A 12,110-nucleotide genomic window follows, 5' to 3' on the forward strand; every position below is an offset into this window, starting at 1 on the left:
GTAATTATCCTTACTAATTGTTTGCACTGCCATAACAACTGGCAGCTCCAACCCCTGACAAAAGTCACTGGACAAGCCCCGTTAGAGCCTCTAAGGCATTTACTGATTAAAATTACAGAGACTCAGCTGTGTTGATCTTCGCATATTAACCTTAGTTCTACTAAATTCAGATCATTCAAAGCATGTAAGGTTAAGTGTATGTTTTAATCTTTCACATGGTTAGAGTCTAAATATTCACTTGCTATAATTCATCAACAGCTTTTAAGTGCAAAGCTCAGAGAAGAAAAAAGAGGAAGTCATCTCCAGATGAAGTTGCAGCTTCCTTTAGCTCATCTCTGAAACCAAGGAAAGCCAGATAACCAAGGTTAGTACAAGTCAACACTTGTTATACACCATCAGCACCACCAAGAGACCCAGATCTCATCCTAGCCCAAATGTAAGCATTAGGTGACTTTTCTTCCTGTTTCTCATTTTTCCCCTTCTCAGAACTTCTGCAGGTAGTTATAAACTACCTGTAGGCAACACACACACATCAACTTTTCATATTTTATATGTGGTTGAGAAATAGAAATGGGAGATTTAATCTTTTATGGTAGCTGATCAGAAAACTGCATTGTCAGATAACCACAGGAACTCAGACAAAAGTACCAACATTCTGATTGTCCTCTTGTCTTTGAGAGTCTGTGTATTTCCATACTTCACAAGCACTTACATTTCCCTACTCACTATGTACATGAAAACTTCCTGTTTATAACTGCTACAAACACACAAAACTGATTTGAAAAATGCATTTTCTAGTCAATTTTATTTACGAGAGGAAATGTTGATCCTTGCCCTGTTTATGCAGTGGCGTTTGCTCATTTAAATTTTCAAATGTATTTTACCTTGTTAGAGGTGAAGTGAGTTCCTAGTGGCATGTGTGCCCCCTGGGCCCTTCTCAAGGGTTAGAGAGACAAAAATAAAGCAATAACCTTTGAATTTATAGGAAAAGAAAATGCCAGCTGATTGTCTTGGGACTGAAGCCCCCAGATTGATTAAATACTTAATACTGCAGAACTAGAGAAGCTATATAGACAGACACATATATATGTGTTGAATTTACACACATGGTGTGTATCAAATCTGACTGGGAGAAGAGCTATTAAGGAAAACAAAATTGTTCCTTCTTCTGTGCCCTTCAAGCCCATGGCCTTTTTCTGGCACAGCAAGCCATGGGAATACTCAATTCCAACTGCAAGAAAACGTTCAGCATGTTGTAACTGAGCTTTTAGTTTTTAAAAATACTTAAGTGACCTAATTTAAAACAAAAACAAAACCCAAAAAACCGAACAAAACAAACCTCATTCTGAAAGAGTTTAATTTTAAAGTCAAGTTTACTTGCTGATAAAAAATGTTAAGAATCACACTTGGCCTTAGCTACTGCACTCTATTTCTTCATCCACAGAGGATTTCTAGTGCCACCAGTCAGCTAAAACTGATATTCTACTAGGAATACATAATCCACAAAGTATGTGCTCTGAAAACAATATGCACTTCTCAGTTTGGTAAATACAAGGCTTTTTACAAAGCTTATGAAAAGGATTTCTCCTTGCCACCAAAAAAAAATAAAGCAAAGAAATCAAGTCTTTTCCCTAGTATCTAATTTTAGCCCTAGGCAGCCTCTTTTTCCTACTTATTTCAGAGAATGTTCTCAAATTTACTACTATTTCAGTTAAAACTGGAGATAGAATCTGTATCTCTCAAAATCACCTTTGGTTCCCTCATTTTAGAAAGCATGGCCAATCCCTGAACTGTGAGAGTACAGAAGCACACTTCTATCCATGCTCTATGGATTTGGGAATGCTTTCTTCTATTTCAGAAATGACTGGCCATGCACATCTGCATCCAAAGGCATCCAGCTGTTGGTGCAGAGGATGTTCTTCCTGAGCCACTGGCCTGCAAGGCCAGTCTCACCTGTTTGGTCATCCCTGAGAAATGTCTCTCTAGCCTACTAAACCCACCCATAAGGTTCTGCTTCGCCTTTATCTTTCTTCCCAATATTCAATCCTAATTTTACTTCACATTAAAGTGACAGCCCTTCTCCTTGCTGTTTAGCTAAAAATTGATTCCCAATCCCCATCCTTGAACACAATACTACCTTTACAACTGGGGAAAATGTAATTTTTCCCATCTTCTTTGTTTTATTTTTGAAAATACCCAGCCCTTACTTCTATTTTTATTCCCGATCCTCTGATTTGTGTTGCTCTTTTCTGGATTCTCTCCATGTATTACATCTTTTTAAAGAGTGGCAGCTGATAATGAATTTAGTATTCCAGCTGAGACCCCTCCAGCATTCAGCAGCACAGAGCTTTGTGCACAGTGATCCTCAGAACACTTCACAGGAAGAATAAATTACACTACTAACTCCATGTGTTCTTGAAAACATTCAGAGCAGTGTCCACTCTAAAGTAGGAAGCTACAACAGGGCCAAACTTTCTCCAAAATCAGTTCTTAAACATGAGGTCTTGCTTCAGACTCCTCTCCATATCAATGAAACAGAACTTAAGTTATCAACAAACCAGACACTAAATACTAAATAGTATCATGGTTAAGACTGATACTAAAATTACTGCATCCATTAAAAGAGATTTTCCCTCCTTGTTGTGCTGCTAAAGAATCTATCCAATACAGAGAAAAAAATCTCTAATCCCACAAATGGCTTTTGGACACTTCCAGTTCTCCTGTTTAATACAGAGAAGTAGATGGGTACATGAACCTGCATTCAATATCTACAAAGAGAAGAGAGCTGAGCTCTGATTAGAGATGTATTTTCTGCTTCTGGCTTTTTGTTTACAAACACCATGAAGTGAGAAGTGAAAGAGGCAGCTGGGTTATTTCAGGCTGATTAAATTGCTGACTACACAAACACTAAAATCTGTACACTGGGCACTCTGCAACTGCCAGGAGGAAGGGAAAGCTGGGCTGTCTGGAGGCAGCACCCACACTCACAGTGTGATAACAAATCACACACCTGTCTGAACTCATAAAGCACCTTCTAGAAGACAGACCTGCAGTAATCTGATGTTCCTGTAAGTGTCTGGCCACTCTTCAGGTAACATTTGGGGTTTTACATTGCACTGTTGAGATTCTTTTACATTTCAGGTTCTACTCAGAAGTCTATTTTATATTACCATCTTGCAAGAGAGTAGTGAATACTGGTGTTTAATACCATCAATGGGCAATTATTCTCACCCAAGCATTTTGTACTGGAATAGCTTCACTATCACCTACAACCAAGATTTAAAACTTTCAAAATGGTTTGAGTTGGAGTCTAAGTTACGTGACTGAAGTCAGTATTTACATTGGAAAAAATTAGGACACAAATTGTGAAATTTATTGGGTTCCCTAGCTAGTATTTTCAACTGCTGGTGATGAATTCCTAAAGTGCACACAGAGCTGCTTTTCTGCTTGTGATGGTTAATTCTGTGTCAAACCTGGGAAAAAATACACAGCCTAGTTTCCTTTACATTTTTAAAGCTTTTGTGTGTTCCAGTCATCTACTCAAAATGGTAGAAATCCTAGTGGCTTTTACATATAGAGGCACAGGAATTTGCTATGTGCTATTTTTTCACAGGAAGAAAAAGTGAAAATACTTTGACTAAGACACTAACACAGAAAATAGGATCAATGAGTCATTTACCATTTGCTTTAATGAAATACATCCAGCTGAGCTATGAAGATATGGCATGTGATAACAGCTGAAAGGAAGGTGTTGATAAGAGCCTGGCCAGCCTTATTTCACGAGCTGATAAAGAGCTGGTTGTTCAAAAGATGAAGCAATGTTGGTGAAATACCCTTCCACGTGATGCAAGAAAGCAATGAGAAAAAAGGAGAGTCCAAGTAGGAAGGAATGCAAAGTATCCATATTCCTTTCCACTGGATGCTCTGTCATCATGTATGTTTTGTTTAATGGATCCACATGACCCAAACTCTGTCACCTTTATAGGGACAGGCCAGGTTTCCTTACATGCTGCCATTTCAGATTTCCTCAGTGCTCCCAGCCCAAGAAGCAGGATTTGAATGATTCAGATCTGTGTTAACTTTTCCCTTTATGAGTCCCTTAGGCTACTGTTCCATCAGCTGACTCTCAGTCCCCAGCAGGGAATCTCATTTCCACTCTGTCCTATGCGTTTTACACGGCATCAGTGAACTTAAAGCAGGACAAATATTGTGGGAAATGGATTTCCAAGGGCTGGAAATGAGGAACGCAGAAGATCACACAGACTGTACCATCTGTGCCACTTTGTTGTATTGCACAGAGGGACAACTGCAAATGAAATTCTGTGTAGAATGAAAGCTTGCTAATCCCAAATTGATAGCTTGTTCTTGGCAAAACCTTGTTTTCCAAGGAGGCCAGTTTGATCTCTGATTGACCTCATTTTCTTCATCTGGCCTTGGAATAGAGCTTTGACTTTTTAATGATGTGCCAAAACACAGAATTCTATTCTGCTGTGACTGAACTGGGAGCAGGCTGGAAGTTGAATGTACATTGCTTTGTTTTGATCTGAAGCACAAAGTTCTGGGACAACCATCAACAGGAAGCTCCACTAGGAAAGTGAATTACCAAATAAAACCACCTTAGCACGCTGTGACAAACTAAACATGACTAGAAAATAATTGTCAGCTGCAATATGAAACTGCCAGCCAAGTTCAGCCCAGTGCTGCTTACTTCTGCATTCCTCTGTTTTATACCTGGGACACGAACCCTACCAGGAATCCTAAGGTTTTACTGCCAGGGGAGCAATCAAAGCAATACACCTGAACTGCTCCCTGGGAGCTGTCTGCACCTCTGCAATTCCTGTTACCCCACCTGCCCAGCACTGCCACACGTGCCTGTGGCCAGAGCCAGCTGAGTTTTATGGCTGTTGTTCTAGGTGATTCTGTCTGAATCATGGCTTCTGTGAGTCAGCCTGTCATACTGGACAGTGTCTGCTTTGAGAGCTTAACACTGAAAGTGGAAGTAGTTCATGGCACTGACTCAGTAGTTGTATTGTCTGTTATTCCTTCTGAGTAATCAAATTTATTTATTTATTTTTAAATGAAAGATGTCGCTGTCACATCAGTGCCTTATTCACTCTGTGTCAGGACACTAAAAACAGAACTCATCCAATGTGTTGTGGCCAAAGAGCTGGTGCTCTGTGCTGCTTCTACTTTGGTGTAACCTTTTCACCACATATTTGGAATTACTGATAAGACTGTGGTTTCGGGGGAATGTTTATCCATATTGCCCCAGATCTACCAACTACTTAAAAGGTGGTACTGCACTTAAGTGAAAGAAAAACACCTCAGGGTCTGGAATTTAATGGAAATCTTTCTTGAAAGGGAACCTTTATTTTTTCCATTTGAAAAAGTACTTTTCTGATTATGGCTATTTCTAATGTTTCAGTCAAAATAATTTCCACGTGGCTTCCTGCAGCTATTTTTGCACTGAGTGTTTACTAGCAGATTAGGTGAGAGTTGAAGCTAAAAGCATAATAAAGTGCTGTGAAAGAACACACCCCTATGAATGTTTCCTCTTATATCCACCCCAACAGCACAAGTTGTGCTCATTCTCCACCAAATTTATCAGAACATCTTTTACTGGTGAAACACCAGAATGTAAAAGTGCACTGGTACATTCACCTCTACAAATCAGTCATTGTTCTAAATTTAATTCAGCAGTAGTTAAATGGTCAGAGCTGAATTTTTAACAATGTTTTTGTAATTCTGTTTTTGGAGATAGAATATTAAAATGTGTAATTTTATGTATCAAGACTATTAACACTATTTGGGGGTGAATCACTAATTTTCTACAAAGAGAATAATAATTTAAAAAAAAAATCTCATTATGACATTTTTTCTCAGATCTAATATTAAAATCATAAAACTTAAGAATTGTCTGAATTGTTAGCCAGTGTTGTTTGGGTAGTTCTGCAAAACTCAAAAGAGCTACGTTGATTTACACCATCCAGAGATGTGGCTCTATATACACTTTCAAAGTGTATTTCTAAGACTTGATCCAAAATAACAGGAAGACTGTTTTGGATTCCATTGGCACACCAGTAATTTTCATCTCACTGATTTTTCACCCTGTTTTGGAGACGAGGGACTTAAAGTGGCAGGAAGACATTTTTATTTGTTGAAGGTAGATTATTGTGTAATTTGGCTCACACAAAAGATACACCTGGTAGTAAAAACCAGCATGTTTGTTGAAGCTAAAAATCCCCAGATCTCTGTGTAAATGAAACAGCAATCTGTGGTTATGAGCTTTTGGACAAATCTGATCCTGGAGTGATAGCTTTTGAGTCAAAGATCAGCCTGGGGCCAACACCTTTCTCTATCACATGAAGTGCCAGGAGGGTATTTCCAAGAGGAACTTTCATAACAGCACAACAGCTCCTGCTGCCCTCCAGCTCAAGGGTATTTTGTGGATAATTCACCCTCATCTATTACAGTGTAATAAACCTTGTTAGTCAGAGAACTATTTTTAAGACACCTGAATTATGAAAACCAAAATTTAGCTAGCACCTATTTGACCATGTTGCACTGCTGTTCTTTTTTCCTTCTGGCTTTCTACAAGGGAAATGTGTTTTGGAGGACAGGAGATAGCAGAGCAATGACACAGGGAATACTTTAAAGGCACATCTGTGATGTGCAAAAAGATATCACTTTAGTGATAACTCAAACCTGCCTATATAGAAAAATACCACTTTGGGCCCTAGAAAATCATTTTGAATCATTGTATTAAAGCAAAAGCCTCCAAGCAATGCCAGATGCTAATTCTGAACCACAGCTGATTGTCAGATATGCTCATGGTCTGGTTCTTCCTTGGACATGGCAGCTCCAAGACATCTATATTTCATTTCACAGCTTTTCCAATAAGAAGTCCTTAATAATTAATGCAATATAAATGGCTAGACCCAGATATCTGCAATGAAAAGATACCTTTTCAGGTCTCAGAATAACATAATGGGTGCACCAATCCTACCTTTCAGTTTTTTATACCTTACTTGTAAACAGTCATGCAGGAGTGGTAACAACATTTTGTTCCTGTAAAGCACCACCCTTGTGAGAATGTCAAATGCAAGGAATAACAGCTCAGGCCTCACACATCTGTGTCAGGCAATAAATGTTTTATCTCAGTTTCAACAAGGAGGAGTCAGAAGTTCAGTGACTTACTCAAGGTCACACAGGAAGCCTGACAGTGCTATGAGTCTCCCTATCTTCCTACCAGATAAGCATTGAGAAATGCAGAGATAAAGCACTCAGAAAGAACTACCTATATAAAAGTCCATGAAATAACAATAACTGGTGAGATAGCTGCCAGCTAGGCACTCATATATTAGCAGTAAATCTAGTAAATCTTATTTCTTTAATGTGTTAGCTGAAGAATTTATAAGGCAAACACTGATGGCTTTCAGAGCATTTGAAAGGCTGATAATGAGCACTGGTGAAAATCTAAGACCTTGTATGGGAACAGAAAGGTCTATTACCCTAGAACTCACATTTAGCATTACATGGCCCTGAAATGGAGAACTTTTCCATTTTTTAGGAAAACTTTCCTAAGTAGGAATGATGATTTAATTTCCTCTGCATGCAGCGAATCAAAGGATTTTGTTATCGCGAGTTTCCAAAAAACTGCCAACACACATTAAAACAATATAGCTTTTCCTTCAAAATGTCATTAAGCAGTGGCCACAATAAAGACTAGGACGTGTTGATTTCTCTTTCAGTCGTTTTGGAGCTGCAATAAAAACACATGAATTGAGCAGCAGATACCATTGCCACAGATGGGTGGGAATCTTGGGGATCTTCCTTCTCAGCCCCGTGCCAGCAGCGGGCCCTACCAGCACTGGATGTGGATCAGAGCGTGGCTGCTGTCCCGGGGGGCTGGGGCTGCTGCAGCCCCTCTTACCTTGACAGCGTAGTTGTTGAGGGGGTCCTTGGCGTAGGAGGCGGGGTAGTAGACGGCGTCGCCCGCCTCGCAGCAGGGCTTGTCGCTGGTGAGGCGGAAATCCGACCAGCTGTCCACGCCGAAGCGCAGCTGGTCCTTCTGGCCGGCCATGAACAGGTCCTCGCACTTGAGCGCCAGCTTCCTCAGCGAGTCGGCGTGCAGGCCGCGGATCCTGCCCACCACCTCGTCCCTGTTCTCGATGCCCCGGTACAGCGCCTGTCTCTGCGGCTTCTGCACGCCCCGCGCCTGCCGGGGCTGCGCCGGGCGCCTGCCGGCCAGCGACTCCATGCTGCTGGAGCAGCGCTCCCTCGCGCTGCCCGCGCTCAGGCTGCCAACGCTGCTCGTGCCTGACGTGGCCGCCCTCGGCTTCTCCGCCGGCCTGTCCAAGGAGTCTCCCGACTCGTTGTCCAGGACCTTCAGCTCCAGGCTGACCGAGGAGCAGGCGCTGCTCGCTTCCCAGTTGGTGTCAATGTCATAGGTGGGATTGGCCATGATGCACAGGTTGTTCTCCAGAGCCTGCTTCTGCAGATCTCGGGGAGTTGGCTCTGTGTTAGCTCTCAAAATTGTTTTCTTCGGCAGCGGAGGCGGTGTCGGCTGCAGGTTGTTCACCGTCTCCTGCTCTGCCAGTCCTCCAAAGGCAATGGCATCGTCCAACGCTCCCTTGGGTTGCCTCGGCTGTTTTGGAGGGATCATGGCTGCTCTGGACTGCCCTGTGGAATAAGGTAATATAAGAGAAGATTAAAGTGCTTCGTATGTGCTTGCTCCTTTGCAACTCCGCAAAGTTGTTGAAGGCAAAAAAACCTCCCAAAATCCTAACCAGGACCTGCCCCCCAAATGTTTCAAAAATCCCTAGATACACATAAGAAAATATGAACTAATTAGAAAGTAAAAGACCAAATCAGCATCATATATATCTAATTACATCCAGCCAGTCTTGATTTGACTTTGGCATATATACTGAAATCAGCTTCAGAGCTAGCAGTGCTGCCATTTTACATCCAGCAGGTCGATGACAAGAACCAAACCTCAATTTGACAATTTGGCCAAGTCCAGTTTCAGCAATTACATCCAGTGTCCTATAATTTCTTCTGAAGTCAACTGACTGTAATATTATTCCTTACTTTCTATTCAAATGTGCTACAGCTAAGGGTGGATAAGAGTCCATAAAAAATTGGGAAATGCACTAGGCAGGCTGAAAACCCTGTTTCAGAATGGAACTCAGACACTAATGACACCATTTAGACACTGTTAGTTAGGTACTCTGGTGGTCACATCAGGCACTCAGGATTGCCCCAGCACATTCACAGGATGAAATCAAGGAAGTTAAGCCAACTTTCACTCAAGTTGACAAGTACGTTGCCATCAAGAGTAGGATCATATTTTGACAGAAATAATTTCTACTCTGCAATTAAAACTTTCATGCCCTCCCCCTGACTGCAACTTCTCTAATGTTAATTAATGTTTCATTTCCCTTCCTTACTTGCCATGGGTACCTTTGTTGGCAATGTTACATTCAGAGATAACCAGACCTGGCTTCACTCAAGAGATTCCAAATGGCAAGTTACATCCACACAAGCTTGGAATTTCTAGTTTCAGACATTTGTGTGAATCCAGGCAAGATAAACTTCCTGTTATGTGTTTTAAATGGCTTTTTTAAAGGGCATTTATGTTTCATAAGTGCCAGAGTCCTTGGAAATGCAGAATAAATAAATTACAATAATATATTGGAGAATAAAAACTAATAAACACATAATACAAATGACCAACTCTCTGCTCTGGGACAATTAAACTGTTGTTACTCGTATCAAAATGAGTTCTTTCCAATCAACTGCTATTTCCTGAAAAATTATTTTATAAGCTTTCTACTTCTGGGAGGCTCACTGACTATCATGGTGAGGTAGAAAGCCAACTCTGGCAGTTGAAAACAGCAGATCTGAGATGGATGCTCTGAATGATTGCAGCTGAGCATCTTTCCTAGTAAGGAAACAGGCACTGTAAGTATTTGACTATTTATTAGGTGCTGACTCATAAAATCATTTAGGCTGAAAAGACGTTTAAGATCAGAGTCCAACTGTTAACCTAACACTGCCAAGCCCACCAAGTCCTTATCAAGAGAGGACTAAACTGGAATGCTGAACCAGACTAAGGGGATCTAAGATTCAGATCTGAATGACATCACCTCAATCTGTAATTAATAATTAATGACTTTGCAGTTTGCAAAAAGAAAGAAACATTAGCTTCCTTTGCATGTTCAGCATGCTATTACAGTTTTTATGAACACTACAGAACCTGAAATCCATTTGGCAGGATGTGCCAAACCCTGCAGAGCTAAGTTAGAATGAAGATCAGAAGGGATCATATTTTTATATGTATCCACAAACAAAACAGCCTTGCAGCCTGCTTTCTGAACAATTGTTCTTTTTTCTGTTGTTCCAAGGAGACAACATCCCAAATGAAAGTTCTATCCCTATCTTTTGTTTAAGCTCCAGAAACCCTCAGAAGAGCCTTATGGATTTAATGACAAGCCTGGCTATTCCAGTGCTTTAAAAACCCAGTTTTGAGCAGGAAATTCTATCAGTTTTATACATACCTGATATTCATGGAAGACTGCAAATCATTGTAAAGGTTGCTGAAAAATATGTAACTCTTGGAGGGCTTGGGGGACCCTACTGCTACTTTGTAATGTGAGTATTTGCAGTGCTGCAGCATCGAATTCTGCTGCCAGCTGGGCACTACAGGAACTCTGTTGTGAAGATTCTTTTGCAGAGGTGAAGTGTGGTAACATTCCAAGTCAAGAGCAGAATTGATGTCTGCAGGCCAGACACACATCCAGAGCCTTTTGCTTAATCCTCTGACATGTTCATTTCTACTTTGCATCCAATTCTCCTTCTCATGCAAACGTGTCCTCTTCCACAACTGCTCGATCTTACAAAATCTGTGACCTATGTCCTCCCCAGCAACACTCTGTGCTAAAGATCAACTTGCCTATTTTCTCCTCCTCACCCTCTTCCCTACTCTGCTGAGACTGCTGGGGTGTGACAGGGACATTATTTGGGAGGCACTTTGGCTAACCTGCCTTGCCTGTGGGACTTGCTAACCCAGGGATGCACCGGTGCTAGAGGGAAACAAGGAAACTAATCCCAGCAGCAGCAGAAGCCCTCTCCAGGAAAGGTAAGATTTATAACAGTGTTACTGCTCCATTCTCTTATTTTCTGTCTGCTTTAATGGCTGTGTCCTCCAAAAGCCATTCACAGATGAGAGTGTTGAGACTGCAACCAGTGTTGCTTTTGCATAGCTACTGGCACTGTGACATCCAAACAGAATTGGAGAAGGTTTTCATAACCAGAAGTTGTTTTTTCAGATGTCTGGAGGGGGTGGCAGGTTCCAGAGAACTGAATGTACAAGTCAGTCTGTAGTTACTGTTTCAAGTACTCTCAGCTGAGAAAATGAGTTTGTGTAACATGCTCTGTTACAGTGTAGTTTCTTCCCACAAGAACAAGTTTTCCATATTGAAATCCAACCATCTGTATTATCCAGTTGAAAAGTTTCATGTCTGCACTGTTTCTATGCTGAGTTCTAACACTGTACATTTCTTTCATAGCCATTGGGCCAGCCTTTACAGCTCAGCTTTCCCCACTCATGGCAGGAAACTACACGGCCCAATTTTTATAAATTCATTGCCTAGCAAGAAAAAGGTTGTCTTAAAAGTTGGCCCTGTGAAAGGCACAAGAATGTCCTTTTGCATAGAAATACTAGCAGAGCATTAATTTCTTTTTCTTGCCTATCCTTTCCTTCTCCCCTTGTATGCCTAAACTCATCATTTCCTTACCTACTGCACAGACTCTCCAACACTGCAAGTTCAGCCCTAGCCACACTCTTGGGAGGCAAAATAAAAAGGAAGAACAGGGACTATATCAAGCTACCACTTTGAGAGACCTTTGAAGTGGATTCCAGACTGCTCAATGACAAAAAAAAATTAACTCTTTACAAACAGCAGATTTCTAGAGAGCTTTAAATAATTCTACAGTTCAATAAGATCTTCCATTATAGAATCTCACTATACTATTTAAATATTAATGCTTAAGTCTCCAGACACCATGCAGAGTTATGAAACTCTGACAGGCCACTGAGAAAGGCA

The 12,110-nt window shown here is 41.0% G+C and overlaps 1 protein-coding gene across 5 annotated transcripts in view; it reads right to left on the minus strand.

Moving 5' to 3' along the window:
* Positions 1–12,110, minus strand: part of PEAK1 (pseudopodium enriched atypical kinase 1) — a 104,242-nt gene that overhangs the window by 6,031 nt on the left and 86,101 nt on the right. For all 5 annotated transcript variants that reach the window (XM_079318353.1, XM_079318355.1, XM_079318351.1 and 2 more), the window contains one exon: positions 7,934–8,682. In XM_079318353.1, coding sequence (XP_079174479.1) covers positions 7,934–8,682 — 749 coding nt within the window. The remainder of the gene's footprint in view (positions 1–7,933; positions 8,683–12,110) is intronic.

Source organism: Erithacus rubecula (assembly GCF_903797595.1).
Source record: "Erithacus rubecula genome assembly, chromosome: 14".
Classification (NCBI taxonomy): Eukaryota; Metazoa; Chordata; class Aves; order Passeriformes; family Muscicapidae; genus Erithacus; species Erithacus rubecula.